At 37.5% G+C, this 18073-nt stretch overlaps 1 protein-coding gene across 1 annotated transcript; it reads left to right on the top strand.

Moving 5' to 3' along the window:
• The first annotated feature begins 11641 nt into the window (after positions 1 to 11641).
• Positions 11642 to 15489, top strand: LOC117574950 (uncharacterized). Its single transcript, XM_034259003.2, has 2 exons — positions 11642 to 11791; positions 15134 to 15489. The coding sequence occupies exon 2, from the start codon at positions 15163 to 15165 to the stop codon at positions 15400 to 15402; it is 240 nt and encodes a 79-aa protein (XP_034114894.2). The 5' UTR covers positions 11642 to 11791; positions 15134 to 15162; the 3' UTR covers positions 15403 to 15489.
• The last annotated feature ends 2584 nt before the right edge of the window (positions 15490 to 18073 follow it).

Below are 18073 nucleotides of genomic sequence, written 5' to 3'. Positions count from 1 at the left end.
TCATTTCCATTTTCAGTTTCATCTCAACCCCATGCACTTGCCATCAATTTTGATGTAGTCGAAATGTTGTAAGAAATTTTAATTAAAAACTCTCGACTGTGTCTGTGTCTGTGTCTATGTGTGTGTGTGTGTGAGTGTGGCCAAAGCCCCTGGCAATTTAGGCCATTGATTACTTTACAAAATATTGGCCCAAAACAATAAGTCAAAAGTCCCGAAAGTCAGCAAACACTTTCACAAATTTTACAGCAAACATGTAAAATAAAGAAAAATTCTTAAATATCCATTTTATGCCACACACTTGGGATATGCAGCACATGCAGCAGCCAGCTGGAAATCTTGCAACATTTAAATATTGCACAAAATGAATGCTAAAAGTTTGCTCCGTATGTCTTGTGTGTGTGTGTGTGTGTACTGCAGAGCTTAAGAGTTGATACGGTTTATTGAAGAGCTTGTAACAGACAGAAAGGATTAAGGATTTATGAGCTTATGGCAAGTTGAGCGGAAAATAAATCCACATGTGAGTATATTCCAAATAGTCACAACTGCAGCTCTTTTTTTTAATTTCTAAGAAGTTCAAAGAAGAGTAACAATATGCATTTGTAAATATTTTTCAAAGACAATGCGTAGAAGCTTACAAAATGAAAGCATTGTTAGATATTTATCGGTTTTTAATCCAAAAGGGTGTTTAGTATATAATATATTTTATTTTGTAACTAAATAAGGAATTTGATTTAAATAAATGTTGCGAATACATTTTCTATTTTACTTTAATTTCAAAGTCAAAACTTAAAACAAAGCGTCTCCCTTAAAACTTTAGAGGGTATCTCCATTCATGATATACTTTCATGATAGCAATAGAATATTGCTTTCTATAGTTTGCGAATTGCAAACAGACGACATTTAAGTGTCAGCAATGTTTTTCCAACTTGCCCAGTTGATAAAAAGTTTGGCCTAGAAATAATTTCTTTTCTCAAAAAGTCGGATGCTCTATTCGAATTCGTATTCGCTTTCGTGTTTGTTTATTTAATTCACTGTTGAAACGTGGATTCCCATTGAGTCCTTGAGTTTTGGCCAGTCATGTGTGTACAGAATATATTCGAATTGTCTGTCTAACTACAAAAATATATATAACAAGTAAGAGAGCTGCAGTCGAGTGTGCTCGACTATGAAATACCCGCTATTTATTCTTAAAATATACTAAATTAATTACTAAAACTAAAATATATGTAACAAGAAAGCTACAGTCGAGTTTGCTCGATATGGAATACCTGGTACTCATTCTTAAACTACTAAAATTAAATACTAAAATATACCTCAAAAATACTAAAACTCAACAAATGCCAAAAATGGTTGGTATATTGATATATTACTACATTCAAAATATACCATAGAGTATAAAATATACCAGCTAATACGCCAAAATAAGTATTAATACGCAAATATATCAAAAATATACAAAAGCCCAAATACTGTTAGTATACTGATATGGTACTGCCTTCAAAATATACCATATAGAATAAAATATACCATATTATAAGCCACAGTAGGTCCATACGGACGGACAGACAGACGGACATGGCTAGATCGTCTCGACTGTTCGCACTGATCAAGAATATATATACTTCATGTGGTCCAAGATGCCTCCTTCTATCTATTACATACATTTGCTACAGTCACAAAATTATAATACCCTTCTACCCTGCTGGTTTCGGGTATAAAAAGCGAATTCACATGGGAAGCTTCCATAAAATCTTTGCATTTCCAATTTCCATTCGATCTGAAACAACAGGAAAAGCAACAAGAGCAGAAGCATCAACGGATTCAATGGCAACTCCAGATGACGCGACTGTCGCTGAGATATTGTGCAAACACAATCAAGTGGTAAAATGAGTAGACAATGGCGTAAAAGAGTGTGTACAAGAAGAAGAACATTTCGGTAGATGGAGACAGAGACGAGCCTCTGGCTCTGGCTTGATAGATTGAATTGTGTGAACAGTTTTGTATTTGTTTTGGGCTTTTATGACACACCTAAAGGCCATCGAGGTTGCCAAAGTGAAGAAGGTAGAAGACGGTTGCCAGCGTACCAGTGTACACAAGTTGATTAAAGGTGTGCGATATGTATTTGAAATTTAAAACAGCTTTTTGGCCCATGCCAATCAAATGCTCAAGTTGCGGAAATTGTGGCAAGCTTTTGTTGCCGCTGATTTAAGCTGCTGATTGGGTTGCTTTGTTTGTGTTTTTGTGTTTCTCTGTGTGAGTGTGTGTGTGTGAACCATTGAAAGTCATTGAAACACCCGCCCAGAAACACACAGCAACACACACCGACACACACACACAAACGGTAACCGGCAACCGACACTTGCAACACTTCTACTCAGAGAACTCAAAGCACTACAGCCGGTTGCCATAAATATGGCTTGGGGTGGCCCGATGTCTGAGTATTAGGGCCATTTGTGGCAGAGCGCACTCTAAGTGAGTTGTGGCCAAGTGCTGAGCGTTGAACGCTGAGCGTTGACTTGCTAAATCATATACATATACTTTACTATACTGTACACATAGATACATACATATATCTATTTACAATATGTGCAACACTTTCTCGGCCAAAGCACTTGACTTACGATCGAGTACGTGTCCGTCTCTAGACATTAGTTTAAAGGCAGCTCAAAATGTGGTCAACTGAAATCAGAAGTTTCACTTGGGATAGCCACTTGCTGCTTGGCGAGCAAGACAAAAAGCAAAAGCAAGTGTGAGAGAATAGGAAATCAGTTGATAAAGTAGCTAAAGTTTATGGCTGGATAAGATGGATGGAAGTTACTAAAGGCATAGAGAGGGAGAAAAAGAAAGCATTTTATTATCTCAAAGGACATGTGAGCACTTCTACTAAATGTTATTTAACACTATTCATTCAACTTCGTTATGGTGCCAACTGAAGTTTGTCTATTTCTTTTTATTACCTGACTCCTTTTAGAACTACGAAATATAACAAAAATGTTTGTAATAAATATAAAATATAGTGAAGGTGAGAGAAATTTATTTAAAGTTATATTCCTCTACAAAACCTAATTAGTTCTAATAATAAACACTCCAAACTACTTGAGTGTAATATTGAGCCCCTAAATTATTTTTTATATATTTTAAATGCATAACTCATGATCGTTACCATTTAGTCCAACTTCATTTAATTATGAAGTTTTGAAATAAAATATCTTTATGGAGTCACGAAATACAATAATTTCAATCTTAATATTTATTATGGGATTATACAATAATTTCTAATAAATTAAGAAGACGCAACTAATTGAAAATAATATTGCGCTTCTAATTATTATTAACTTAGTTTTAATCATTATTAATATTTGACTCGGCTTTAAATCCTATAATCTCATAAAGAACTAAAGTTATATGAGGATAGAATTGTACAATAAATTACTTCTAATTTCTGACTATTGGTAATAATAATTATACTCAGCTACTTGAGTGTTATATTGCGCTTAAAACTATTATGAATTTATTTCAAAATGTTTAATCGATGGATGAACGCTTTTATCATTATTTTTTAATTCAATTTATTTTGTTGTTATAAAATACAATAATTTCATCTTCAATATTTAAGAAAGCTTCACCTTATTAATATGTTAGATACATATACAACTTCTTCAAAGTTATCTTGTGCTCTAAATTATTGAGTATTTATTTCAAAATGTTTAATTGATTGATCAACCCAATAATCAGTAATTGATTTCATAATGAAATTTCGTTTTTAATATTTATCTTATTTCTGATTTGCTTAAGTTGCCCAGTTAACATAGGTAACAGTGCACCTACCCTTGTTATCATTTCGTTATTATTTTTAAAAAAAAAAATAATAATAATATTTATCTTAACTTCATCATATTGTGGGATTATAAAATACTTTCAATTCTAATAAATTATAAATACACAACTAATTGAAATGTTGAATGTTGTGTTCTACATTATTGTAAACTTATTCAAAATGTATAATAGTTTTCTCCAATTTAATCACTATTAATATTTGACTCGACTTCTCTTCACACAGTCTTATAATGAATGGAAGTCATAATATATTGTGCTCTAAATAATAATGTAGTTATTTCAGAATGCTTCATTCAGTGATCAACCCCATAATCGATAATTGATTTCATTACGGAATAATGGAGTATAATAATTTCATTTTTAATATTTAACTTTACTTCATCTTATTATGGTATTATGAAATACTCTCATTTCCAATAAATTATAAATAAATAAACTAATTAAAATGTTGGATGATGTGCTCTACATTATTGTTAACTTATTCAAACTGTATAATTATTTTCTTCAATTTAATCACTATTAATATTTGCCTTGACTTCTATTCACACACTCTTATAATGAAGTGAAGTCATAATATATTCTACTATAAATTATAATGTAGTTATTTCAATTGTATAATTCATTGATAAACCTTTTCGTGATTATTATATAATTCGATAAATTCACAACATAATTTCTAATCATAAAAATACACAACTAATTGAATGTTTTGTTAGAGCTAATAGGCTGCTAAAATATCACAGCGATACTTAGGGGAATTAACTGTGCTTACCTTAGTAAGCAGGTGATGTGAGTACTTTTGGTGCTCAATAAGTGAAAGTACATTTCCTTACAATAAGCTGTCTTTTATGATATCATAGCAGAGCTATTCAGGGGGAAAGGGCGAATATCAGGGCAACTCAAAGGAATATTTTGTGTGTTTACCTTGTTAATAGAAGCGGGTATTATTTAGTTCTTAGTTTTAGTTTGTGTAGCTCAATTAGTGAAGCCCGCAGATGAATGCCAAAAAAATGTTAGAAATTTGCACATGAAATTCTATTCATAATGAGCACACACAAAACGGCTTTTCATTCAACTAAAAATAATTAATTAGACCTTGGAATAAACTACGAGTGAATACACAAAGCGACAATACGTTTTAGTTCATAAGGTGGGATAGAAAGGAGCCAAGGGAAATGCCAGAGGTGAGTTAAGTCACTTAAAGACCAAATGATTTAAAGTTGCGCAATGTGAATTTTGTTTTAAAATATTTTTGTACTATAATTGTGGGTCCCCGATGAGAGTATGCGTTAAAAATAAATAAATTATACTACGGGTCAATAGCAATTAATTATATGAAAATTGTGCTAGTTTTGATTTCGCCATATTTATGCTGCGCCATTTTTTTGCCATCCGAAAATTTGCATAAATGAATTGTAAACAACACGCGAATTGTGCATTATGAATTCCGCGCAAAGTTTCACATTTAACAATGGGCGTGCTTGTCGAACTGGGCGTGGCTCCTCCTCCGTTTGCCTGATGACAATTTGCATGCTCTGTGTGTGTGTGAGTGTGTGTGTATTTAAGGACACGCATACATATGTAAAATATGTTTACCTATTTTGGGTCAAAAGGGATGTCCATATATGTTTTATATATATATATGCTCTCGACTATGTGCGAGTATGTTTAATATGTTTTATGCATATGAATGTAGATATTGGCGTTATTTGCTGGCCGCATAAACAGCGACCAAATTTGTAGTTGTCAGTTTTTCCTTTGGCCCAATGATATATTGGTCCAAAGCAAAGACAACAACAATTGTATGCAAATAAACATTACACAGGGCAACACAGTTGAGTACCCTACATTGCCACACAACACACGACACACAACGAGCTGTAAATCAGAATATAAATTATGTTTTTTGCTTCCAGCACATTGAACCCTCAACAATGCCACAGGCCTCTTGCACAATTCTCCCACTCAGACAGAAAGTGCTTTGCATTCGTGCTTCATGTTTCATATTTCACGTCGGACTCTTCACATTTGTTCGTATTCTCTCTCTAATTCTATTTTCAAGTTATGTCGCATCCACAATTAAGCTGTGGCTTTACTTTTTATCATATATTTAGATAAATGTGTTGCCAGTTTATTTGTTGAAATAAAATTTAAGAGTGACAACACTTTTCTGAAGCAACTTTTGCTCTATAAATGAAACAATTATCGCAATTTAACAATCCTGTGCAATTTAAAGTTTTATAATTAGATCTCGTTCACACAATTCCTGCCAAGAACGGTAGATGGCGCCAGTTTTGCCTGCTCAACACAATTGAGACAAGTTTTGTCAATAACTCCAGAAAATTGTTTGCCAACTATAAGTCTAATTGAGTCCCGTCTTTAATTAATTGTTTCACTAACTTTCTGTTTCAATATTAACAGAGTTTACTTATTTATACGGATTAAATAAGTGACGCTATCAGGCATTCAAATTCGACTATTTACTAATCATTTATTTAGCTTATTTTCTGTGTTAGATTCTTATCAATTCTAATTAAACGAACCCTGTTGTTTAGTGTTATTGGCGTGACATTTTTAATGGCAAACGAATGTGATGCAATTTGTTGATAGGAAAGTTTAATGTCAAACATGCTAAAAAATTACATATAAAAAACCAAATTAAAAACCCAATTTCATTTGCCGGAAAATTAAATTGCCATCTGCATTTAAGAGTGTCAGAACTTAATAAACAAATTTTACCCAAATTGCCTTAATGTGAAAAACTCGCGATTTTATAAATCCACTTATAAAATCAATACGATTCAAACGGAGAGCAGACGGAGAGATATAAAAGATCTTACAGCAAAAAAAAAAAAAAAAGAAATTGCAATTAAAATCAAACAGCGCAAGCACTGAGGGAGGCGAAAAAAAACAAAACGAAAACAGACTTTTCATTTTCAATGGCCTGAACCCGCAGGCCATGTGTGGCTACGAACAGGATCAAGTGCTTATCCCTGCTCCCCTCCCCTCCCACCTCTCGCCGCCTCCTCTGTGGGCGTTGTTGTCATGTTTATTTTAAATGCCACACTTGGAAAATAAAGGAGGAAAACACAGTTGCCGTTGACATTCCCATGCTCTTTGGCCAATCATCGTTATCTTTATGCTTTGCGTTTCTCTTTTTTTTTTGCATTGAACTCTCTCTCTCTCTCTCTCTCTCTCCACCCACCAGTCCAATCCCAGACCCGTTCAAAGCGAATCGCTTTTGCACCCGCACCCTGGATACAATTAGCAGTTAACATAATTACATTGGACGCCGCCAGGTTAATGATGCCCACTTGCCCCGATAAGACCCGCCTCCACATATAGTACATAGACCTTTCTTCTCCGAGAAGCGAGAGCCGACAACCCGATTCGCCATCATGTTTACGCATCTCCCCGCATTTATTTATGGCCTTATGAATGGTATTCTCATTACTGTAAGCCCCGTCGAGCGACACTGTGGCGAAGCCTTCGCTATCAGCTCACCCAAATGACACACAATTTTTCTCCATTTCAGTTTCAGCTTCAGCTTCAGTTTCAGATTTTTCTTTCTTGTTTTCAATTTTTGTTGTCCTTAATTTCCTTTTTTTTTTTTTTTGTTTTTTTGGGTCAACAAGGCCGAAAGGCCACATGCAGAAGGCATTAAAATTAAATGAAAATTAAACAATTAAAAAGCTTGACTTATTTTCAGAGGCTGAGACTGCTGCTGATGATGAGCCAGTTGCCAAACTGATGAATCGACATCGCCAGTATGGCAATAATGAGTGTAATCACTTGATATGCGAATGTGTATAATTAAAATTTATATCAACTGGAGTTGACAACTGGACGCGCAAATTGATGAAAATTCATACACACTACTTATTACTATAACCATTGATTGACACACGGACCAAGAGTGAAAGTACGCAAATAGCCGATTAATTAAGGCAAAGCGAAGAGATTACATTGTTGACTTTAATTTTGCGGCATATGGATCCTTTAAAGCCAATTTGCACAGCTGCCAAGTAAGCATATTGCCAACACGGGAATTAATAAGATAAAAGCATGAATTACTCAAATCACAATTGAATCGTAAACACATGGCAATAAAATCTTAAGTGGCCGTTGAATATTAAATTTAACTAAAGGGCATTCAAGTCAAACTCGGTTTTTGTGGTTGTCAAAATCAGAAGCAATCTGATAAACGGACTGACAGAGGAATAGAGATGTCTTAGCTGCTGATTAATAAGTCATAATGAGCTTATGTCTGACAAATATGAATCTGTGCTGGGGAAAGTAAACTAACGTTCTATATTTAGTGTTCGACTTTAAAAATGTTGAGAGCTGCTTGAACTGATGCCAATTGGCATGCATGTCTGAGATACTTTCGCAAGTTATATTTTTAGCACATAAAAATAGAAGTGTATATGGCTGAGAGAAGATTATACAATTTATTGTATTGTGCAGAAATATTTGTGCATTACGGAATTGCGGATAACCTATTCATTTTGCATTTAAGTATTTGTTCAAGTTCTGCTTTTGTGTAGTGAGCACACTCAGCTTTTCAGAAAGTGTACGCTATACAAGTGTATGAAAGTTGTTAACATCATTTCTTTATTTTAAATGAGTTTTTTCGAGTTGCGCTGATCAATTATATCAGCTGTTATTTGAAGAACCGCCAGTTGACATTTATTTGACATTTACTTTGACCTTTCAGCTGTCGCATGTTGCATGTCGCATGTCGCGAGTCGACGTTGACGAGTTTCGTATCATCTTAATCAAGTGCATGTAGTTCACGTGTGTATCTGGTTTTATTTACTTGCACTTGTCCCATTTGTAATGTGTTGCTATGGCTCTGTGTGGCACAGCTGTGTTGCAGTTGCACTTGCTGTGGCAGTTACTGTTTATGCTCTTGAACAATTCATGTGGCTGCTTGACCCACTGAGGACAGATTACGTGATTTGCGCAACGGAAGCGGCAACAATGACGTCACAGTCTGCGACCCTGATGATGACGAAGGGACGAGAGCATTGAAACTTACAAAGGACATGAAAATTTAAATCACGTCACTTAGCGTGCGGTAGCACAAAAGACTACGTATACAGGGTGCTGGTATTCCCCTCCCCACCCGTCTCCACCCTTCCTGTTCGCACTGTTGATGTGTCTGTCCGGGTCCGGACATAATGGGGCGACATGTAAATAGTTTGGCCTAGGCTTGTCTTGTGTCCATGTCCGTGTTTGTGTTTGTGTTTGTGCTTCTGTCTGTGCTGGGATCAGTGCTCCTCTCTCGGTCCCTTTGTGTTTGTCCCTTCTGTAAGTGTGCGTGAGTGTGTGTGTGCGGTAGTGTAGGTGTGTGTGATGGTTAAGCCGCTTTTGAGGCAGGCACTCAGGCGCTCAGACACTCACATCTCTGTGTGCGTGTGTGTTTGTGTGTGTGTGCGTCTCCCCTGTATGTCATGTTGCTTACGCTTTTGAGCCGCCGCCTGCGGTTGACATGTCACGTTGGTGCCCAACGTTGGGCGTCCCCCAGATGCGAACTACAAACGAATCCGTTAGATACTTAACTCGCCCCAGCACCCAACTGCACACTTAGTACATGAAGCAGCAGCATCAGCACCACATTTAAAAGCAATTAAAGTTGCAGGCGTTAATTGTGCTACTCATATTCTCTGCCTTTTTTAACTTACTTGCGAAAATATAAATTACTTTCTCACTCCCTCGCAGTTCTTAGCAAAGTCATTTAACCCCCAGGCGAATGCCACAATTTTACAAAATAAACAATTTTATTATCGACTTTATTAAAATAATATTTGTGATGCGTTTGCTGCACAAAGAAAGATTGCAACAAATTATCAAATTATCATTTTGATGAATATTGCAAACATTATGTTTTCATAAAGCAAAAAAATATTGAATTATTTCTAGCAAATTATATTTGCTGTGCTCGCGATACGTGTTTAATATTGAAACTAAATTATTGCTATTTATTAATTGTAACAACAAGCAGCATATCGCAAAATAAATAACATTGCAGACCAAAAGTCAATTACTTAATAACATCAGAGCGTAAAATTGGAAATGGTTTTCAAATTGTTGGATTAATTATTCTAGCGAATTCAAACTTTATCATACGCATTAGTGATGTTCATGAACGAACGAAGTAATCGAACTGAACCAGTTTACCTTAATCGTTTCTTTTTTGTTCAGTGGTTCAATTGTGCACTTTAGTTAACATTTAATTTCTAGTTTCCTGTTGTTCTCTTTTGATTTTCAGTTCTTGTTCAGTTGATTTCTTTTGATTTTTAGTTCTATTTTCAGTTCTTTGGCTACTTTTTGTCTTTATCCATTGTCAAGCTTTTGAACGGATGTGACAATTCTTATTTTTGTTTGTTTTCAGTATTAAAACTTGATTTCAATGGGTTGTGTAAATTTATTGTGTGCTTTTCACATTGTATGTACAAATACGAACAAATATATAAAACTTATAAACAAAGATAAATGAATTCTTAGAATGCTATAAACAGGGTTTAACATTATTTAACGATGAACGACACAAAACGAGCGATGAACGAAAGTAAACAAAGGGCAAAATGAACTACATATGATCAATGTTGGGAACAAACTCAGTTCACTGATAAAAAGTGAGCAAATGAACTTATTCAGTTAATGGAACAATATTTACACACCACTACTAAACATACATTGCATTAATGTCAATGAGTTATGCAGTATATCATAGAATTTTGAAATATTTCACCCAACATCAGCCTAAGGGTTAAATAGAGTCTCATTTAATTTTTGCGAAATGAGAAAAAGTATGTGAAAGATGTAGGCAGACTTTTTTCACCTGCTGAGTTTCGTTGTATGAAACTTTTCTCATATGAATATGAAATTACTTTGCTGATGACTTGTTGTGCGAAAAATGCATTTTCAGTTCGAAAAAGAAAGAAACTCGGCGCCTGATAAGCGAGAGTAACAAAATATAATTAGCTCAACTCAAACAGTTTGAGTCGAATTTCTGTTTAACAAATTTCGTTAAATTGAGCAAAAAATACTAATATTGGTAATGAATCGTGCCCATGAATAATACCGCAAGTTTCCGGTGCAACTATCCAATTGCTGTTGTTGGCGAGCGGAAGGAAGGCAACGGGGAAGGAAGGCAACGGCTGCATTTTTATGGGGTCAACTCACACACACGCAAACACACACACACGTACACTCTCCATCTTCTGTCAGCTCTCTTTGTCGGCTTTTAGCCCCGCCCTATTTTATTCGCTCGTTTTGCAGTTAAATCCGTTTGCGAAGCCAACTTTATCTTTCCACACAGATTTTCAATAGCACTCGACTCGCGATGTGCCACTAGCTCAGCACAGCTCTGGCTGTGGCATCCACACAGTTTGCTGTGGCATTGCCTGCGATAGTAGCAGCTGCAACTCACGCTGCTGCATGCTGCAAACTTTTGTTTATTTCGCTAGCTGCTCCTGCTGCTTTGCTCTTTTCAGCTCGTCTTTTATTATATAAATATCTCTGTTTTTCATCGTTTTTCTTATTTTCATTATTTACTCTTCTTGCCAGCTGTCGTGAGTTTTGGCTTAAGCAGCATTCTCCATCCGACCCGTTGCCGGTCTTCGTTCGCCATTCGTCATTCGCCACTCGCAGTTCGCAGTTCACCATCCGGCGGCGACGTGCCACTGAAATAATTAAGTTGCCATTGCGAGGCGCACATCTCACAGGCTCAGCGCCTACAGTTGACAGTGTGCCAGCCAGAGGGGTGAAGGAGAGATAGGCTTACAGTTTAGTGGCATAGGTTTTCAATTAGGCAATCTCACATTTCGAAAGCCTCACTCACATGCAGCTGGCGTTGCTTTTAAAGTTTCTAAAGTCTCGCCCGCTCTCAAGCATTTTCTGACAGCAATTTTTCAAGCATTTATCGACAGCATTCCAGTGCCAAGAGGTAAGCTTCCAATCGCAGCATATTTCAGACACAAATGCATTTAACACAAGCACACATACAAACACTCTCACTCTCTGACAGCTGCATGATCGATGAGTTTAAAACTGATTTTCTCTTTCACACTGCAATATCCTTGATGTTCAATCATCGGCAATCGTACTTATTAGTTTGTTCATATTGATTGCGTTCATCATCAGTGTGAGGCGATGATTGCCTCATTATGTGCCTGTTGGCTTTTTCAGTTGTTAAGTTTATGCTATTCAATGCTGGCCATGTTCAGGTAATGGCTTTGAAATAAGGCAAAAGTTCTTTGAGTTAGTGCTGGTCAACAACCTCGCTCGTTAGACTCGTTAAGAGTTCGTTGAGTTTTGTTCATTTTAAATTCCAACATTTCTGCATTTTCAACGCTTAACAGCATGAAGTACATATCGATTAATCTTATCCTGACGATTTAAATTTATTTAAAATGTTGAACAAACATTTTACTACTATTGCTGACGGAGCTATTAAGGCTTCTATAAATGTTTGATATACATATGTCAATAACCTCTCGTTAGTTCATTATAAATTCCATCATGTCTGCACACACTATAAAAGATTATTTTGGAGCATTGACCGAGTAAACTTATTCAAACAGTGAAAGCAAACCTTTTGCCTTCACATTAATGGCAGACCGAGAAATTAGGACAGAGATACGCATTTTATATATTTGAAAATCCTTTTGAGTTGCATTGCAAATTCGTTTATTCGAATTGATTTTCAGTTTCAACATGTCTGCTATAAAATATTATTCCTCGTGAATGTTAATTGTGTGAACCAATTGTGAAACAATTAAGAAAGCTAGTGTGCTCGACTGTGAGATACCCGGTACCTATTTTCAATATATACAAATCGCAAAAATACTGAAAGGCTATATTTATATATCGACATAGTACTACATTCAAGATATAGCATATAGAGTACAAAATATACCAACTTTTCAGAAATTATAAATAATGTAGCTATGATTGAACTTACCAAAAATCACTAAAAAAAAAACGATCTTGCTATTTGTTTTTTTTCGATTCACGGGGCGCAAGAGCGTGTGGCAAAAATTTGAAACAAGCATAATCTGCTTTTAAACATTACAAGTGCTGTCGAAAAAAATTAAAGCTCCATCTCTTACATAGTCCCTGAGATCCATGTGTTTATACGGACGGACAGACAGCCAGACGGACAGACAGACATGTGTTTATCGACTTGGATGTTGACGTTGATAAAGAATCTATATATTTTACGGAATCGAAGAAGGCATCTGCATGCTGACATTTCCTTCCGAATTCTCCCATACCGACTTTCTACCATATGTGTAGCGGGTATACAAAAGGACATACTTCTTTAATGCCAAACGCAGCAATTAAGTCTACGCTGAAGATGCAATAATTTCTTTGTTAAACGCACTTTCATAAAGTAATAACTCTTTTTTATATGCTTCGAAGAGGAAACGAATAAAGAATTTAATTCACAGTTGTTATTTATGAATCACGCTGTGCTTAACTTTTGACATACAGTTAATTAAGAATTTATTTGCGAGCTTAAAAAATAACTTTTCTCTTTGACGCAGAAATAATACTCATTTGCTTTATGTTTCCCTCACAGTGGTTGTTGCAGCATTTCTTTAAAGTGCGAATCAGAGATTTCTTAATGAGCTTTAACTGAACTACATTTTGCAAGCTAACAATGCAGTCACAGCATTAAAGTAATAACTCTTATTTTTACTTCAATTTGTTTATTTTTTATTTTTCACCCTTTTTTCGCTGTGTTCATTCGAGTCCACAGTGGTTTATGGCCTCCGCCATTAGCTGTGAATATAAAGCAAAACCTAGAGCCAAATGTAGAAGCATTAAGAATTGGTAATGGCGACTTATGAACACCCAAGTCGTGGCTCAGAAACACGCTGTGTGTGTTGTCTTTAGAGTCTCGGGGTGCCGGATATGCTTTTTGCTTCTGCAGAACATGTCGAAAATTTCAGCATCACGAGCATGAAACGCATGAGCACTTACACACATTCGCGTACTCGAACATTCACGTATGTATGTACATGTCGGTGCTCTGGAATATAACGTATACGCACGGTTGGTGCCCGCAACCACAACATGTCGCTGCATTCGCGGGAAGTTTGAACCGCAGTTTTTGCTATTGAGGTTGCCTTGGCGTATGCCAAGTGAAGTGGCGAGCATTTTGTTGTCTTATCTGCACCTTGTTTCAAGCTTTTGCAGCTGATCCAATTAAATGGATTTGCTAGCAATTAGGTGGGAAAGCAAGAAAGCTCGATTTAAAAATAATTCAAGCATGCTTCAATAAAATACAATTTTTTTCGTTTGCGTTTGTGTTTGCGCTTGTTGTTCTGAGTGCTGAACGACTTTGACTGCTTGTTGCAATTGTACAAAACGCTTTCGAGGCACACAAAGGCGACATTAGGGGCAATTTGGGCAAAGCAAACAAAGAAAAAGTGAATCGAGATAGAGACAGGAAAAAAGTGCAAAAAAAAAGATGGGTGGGGGGAGAAAAAAACGGAGAGAATGTCACGTCACTGTGTGTGCAGTTTGCCTTTACTGTTTGCCATTTGCTAGTTGCCAGTTGAACTACAAAGAAAATGAATACAAAATCAATCGATACTCGTAGTTGGAAATCGAACGTCAACGAGCGGTAGACAATGCGGGAAAGACGGGGGGGAGACGGGCGAGATGGGAGACAGGAGACAGAAGACAGACAGGAGGCGGGGCAACGAAGCTAACGCCAGCAGTCGAGCAGACATTTTTATGCTTGGCTGAAGCTTGAAGCGTAAAAGCAATTTTGTCTATGCCACCTCAAGTAGCTGAGGCACGAGCAGAGAGAGAGAGAGAGAGGGAGCGAGGAAGAGGAGAGCGAATCCATGCGAAGGCATGTTACGCAAATTTTATGAACGCATCAGTGAATATTGCTCAGCAAACCAGCCAAGACATTAAGCAGCAGCTAAAAACTTGCCCAAATGCTGGCAAATTTTCAATTTTTAACTCAATCAGCTAGAAAACTAGAAAAAAATCCTGTGAAATCAACATTTTGGAACGAGGGCAGCATTCGTTGCGTATACGTAATTTGCAGACAAAAACTTGAAGCAAGGAGTCAAGCACCACAGTCTTGCACGATTAGGAGAAAGTTTGTCAGCTTACAAGAGAGTCGAACAACCGCACATCCACAACCGCATTCACAACCGCTTCCTCATTCACATTTGCATCCAACAGAAGCTTACCCGCAACCAGCACCGCATCCGCATCCGCATAAATTATGCCACGCTTCTTCTTATGTCTTCTTTACCCTCAGCAGCTGCCGTCTCGTTTCGTTTCGTTTCGATGAAAGCGCATTCAACAGCCGTGGATCTGTGCCAGAACGATGTTAATGCTGATGTGCTCGTCCAGCTCCGACAGCTGCAGGCTAATCATCTGTGGCTGCGTCAACAGCTGACACAACTGCAGCGCGTTGCCTTCGCCTCTCGCCTGAACCAGCGAAGGATATTGCTCAACAGCAGCGCCGCCTTGGAGTGCAAGTTGCGCCAGCTGCAGCTCAGGCACCAGCGTGAATGGGGCCTCTGAGATTTAAATCACATCACACAGCACAGCACAGTACAGCACAGCACAAATTAAATGTGAAGCAAAACCTCAAAATATTTGTAGAATGCGTAATGTGTTTTATCACATAAGTATTTTGGCCACAAATTGCAGCAGAGTGTGGCACTTGTCAAAGCTCTCAATGATTCGTATAATGCGCACATTAACTGCCCATTAATCCTTGCAAACTTAAGGACATCAGTTGACATCAGGCGACGACCCCCGAAAACACACATATCGTCGTCGTAATACTTGTGCGATGTAAGCCAATAAATCAGGCCACAAGTCTCGCCACAAATTTCGGCGCCCACTCTCCATTATGGCCAAAGGCTAAGCTAGGCTCTGACACCTAAATGGAAGCAGAACACAACACACAACAGACAACAGACAAGGAACATCACAATTATGGGTCGTTTCCTCTATTGCCTTTTGCCTCTGCTCTTCCAGCTGTTAAGGAACTATTTATCGCATTGTAGTGAGGAGAGAAGGGTGAACTTAACCCCTTCTCGTTGTCGTTGTCTTTCTCAGTGTCTCGTTGTCGCTGTCGAGCAGCATCAAGGGCTTTAGTAGCCAGATTTGACTCGAGGCGAGGCAAAGCGAGGCGACGCACCCACATGCATGTTGCTCTCGTGTCGTCTGTAAATGACACCTAGCGTGTTATCATTAAATCCTCGCCCCGTACAAGGATGCGAATGACAACACTTAAGTGGACCATAAACGCCAACAAATGCAAATGCAAATGCGAATGCAAAAATGGGAATTATTGCCGCAGTCAACTGTTCAGTTGCTCAACTGCTTTGCATTGTTGTTGTTGTTGGTTGCTCTGGTTTTTCGTAAAAGTGTTTGCATATGCAAAAGCACACTGGACACTGAACTGTCCGTGTGGCCACGCCCTGGTCATAAAGGCAATGGGCGCCATGGATAGTGGGCTGCATATCAGCGATATAAATATTTATATAAGTTAATCGGTTTATGGTGCACGAGTAATTGAATTCCGGCTCTGTGCAGCGTTGACGTTGAAACGGATACCCAGCGAGCATAACAACAACATTCTGTTTCATTTACAGTTGCAGCGGCTGCTGAAGCTGAAGCTGAAACTGAAGCTTCGGCAGGTGACACGTGACTGGACAATGTGGCGCTGCAAGCTGCGCTGCGTTCTTATGCGATGCGTTCTTCATTTCTGACATTTGCCCCATACTGTGTTTGGCAACTGGCGTCAAATTATATTTAGCTTTGGCGCCGACAAACGAGCAGCGAATAGCCAACAGCGGAAAAAGGACAACGGGCAACGTGGAACGTGAAACACAGAACGGTCAATGGCTGCCGGAAGTGCGAACGCCATTGCACGCTGCCGTGGCACTTCCGCTTAGCTGCACATTAATTGCAATTAAATTTGGCATTACAGACGCTTACAAACGACCCCACAGAGCCAACCCAGCAACCAGCAGCCGGCAGCCAGCAACCAGCAACCACGAGCCAACGAACCAACAACGAACAACCGCCTGCAGTCGACGCACATTTAACGCTCGTTGCAATTTCTGTTACTGTTGCTGCGTTTTCCACTTCTTGCATAATTTAAGTTGTTTGCTTTCGGTTGCTGCCAAAGTTGGGCAGCCAAAAGAGACAGAGAAATGCTGAAGTACTGACTGACTGAGCGAGCTGGAGAATGGAAATTTTATGTTGTTGTTTTCAATTAACTGTGCGTCTAGCTAAAATGGCAAGTAAATTAATGTTTATAGTGCATAAATATGCATTTTATATGCGCATACTTATTGCGTATACGTAATATTGTTTTTACACAATAACGCCAGGCGCCATTGTTGTTTTAAATGCAACGTTTATGGCCTTATGATATGGCATCAAGCACTTATTTTAATAACAAATTCAATTTAATAACCATAGCTATGAACAAGTTGGCAATTAAATCGATTATCATATTACACTGATATTGATAACAATGGACTCTTATGCATTCATATGGCTGAACATTTCACTACAGTCTACAGTCACTGCAGCAAGTTCATTTTGCCTCAGTCTGTGTGCTCTTAAATTATGTTTATATATTGCATGTCACTGCTGACATTTCAGCCTTCCCTCGGTGGGAGATATTAGACACCATGACAATACACACACACACACACACACACATACAGACTGTATTCTCATTCTCAGAATGAGCATGACTTAACGCTAGACAGTTTTTAGACATGATAATGCATGTGGAAAATCAGACAAATACTCTTTGCAGTCTTTGCATGCGAACAGACTTCAGCATATATACGAATGCATAAGTATATATACTATATATGCTTAAATTGTGGCCAAGTCAACTGCAGACTGTAGCGAAAAGAGAAAAATATGAAAAAAAAAAACTAAAATAACTGAAATGCGAGTCAGCAAACAAAAGATGAAATTTAGATAAACAGACAAGCGTTTGTAACTGTTCCACATATTTTATACTCCTTAAAATGTATGCTGAGCATGCTAGTTTGCTTTTCAAGCTCATCAATTAAATATCCACTTTATTTATTTAACCCAATATTAGAACTCACATTTAAATTCGTCTCCTCTTGACTTATTTTCATTTGTGTAATTAATTATCGCAATGGAATTAGCAACCAAATTGTTTAGTGTCGACACTTTAACGTTTTAAATT

The sequence above is a fragment of the Drosophila albomicans genome, chromosome 2R, assembly GCF_009650485.2.
Source record: "Drosophila albomicans strain 15112-1751.03 chromosome 2R, ASM965048v2, whole genome shotgun sequence".
In the NCBI taxonomy this organism is placed as follows: domain Eukaryota; kingdom Metazoa; phylum Arthropoda; class Insecta; order Diptera; family Drosophilidae; genus Drosophila; species Drosophila albomicans.
Note: the sequence above shows the minus strand (reverse complement) of the source record. Positions and strands in the feature narration are given on the sequence as shown.

What these genes read in the sequence shown, in the direction of transcription:
- LOC117574950 (XM_034259003.2), top strand. Translation starts at nt 15,163, where the DNA reads ATGAAAGCGCATTCAACAGCCGTGGATCTGTGCCAGAACGATGTTAAT.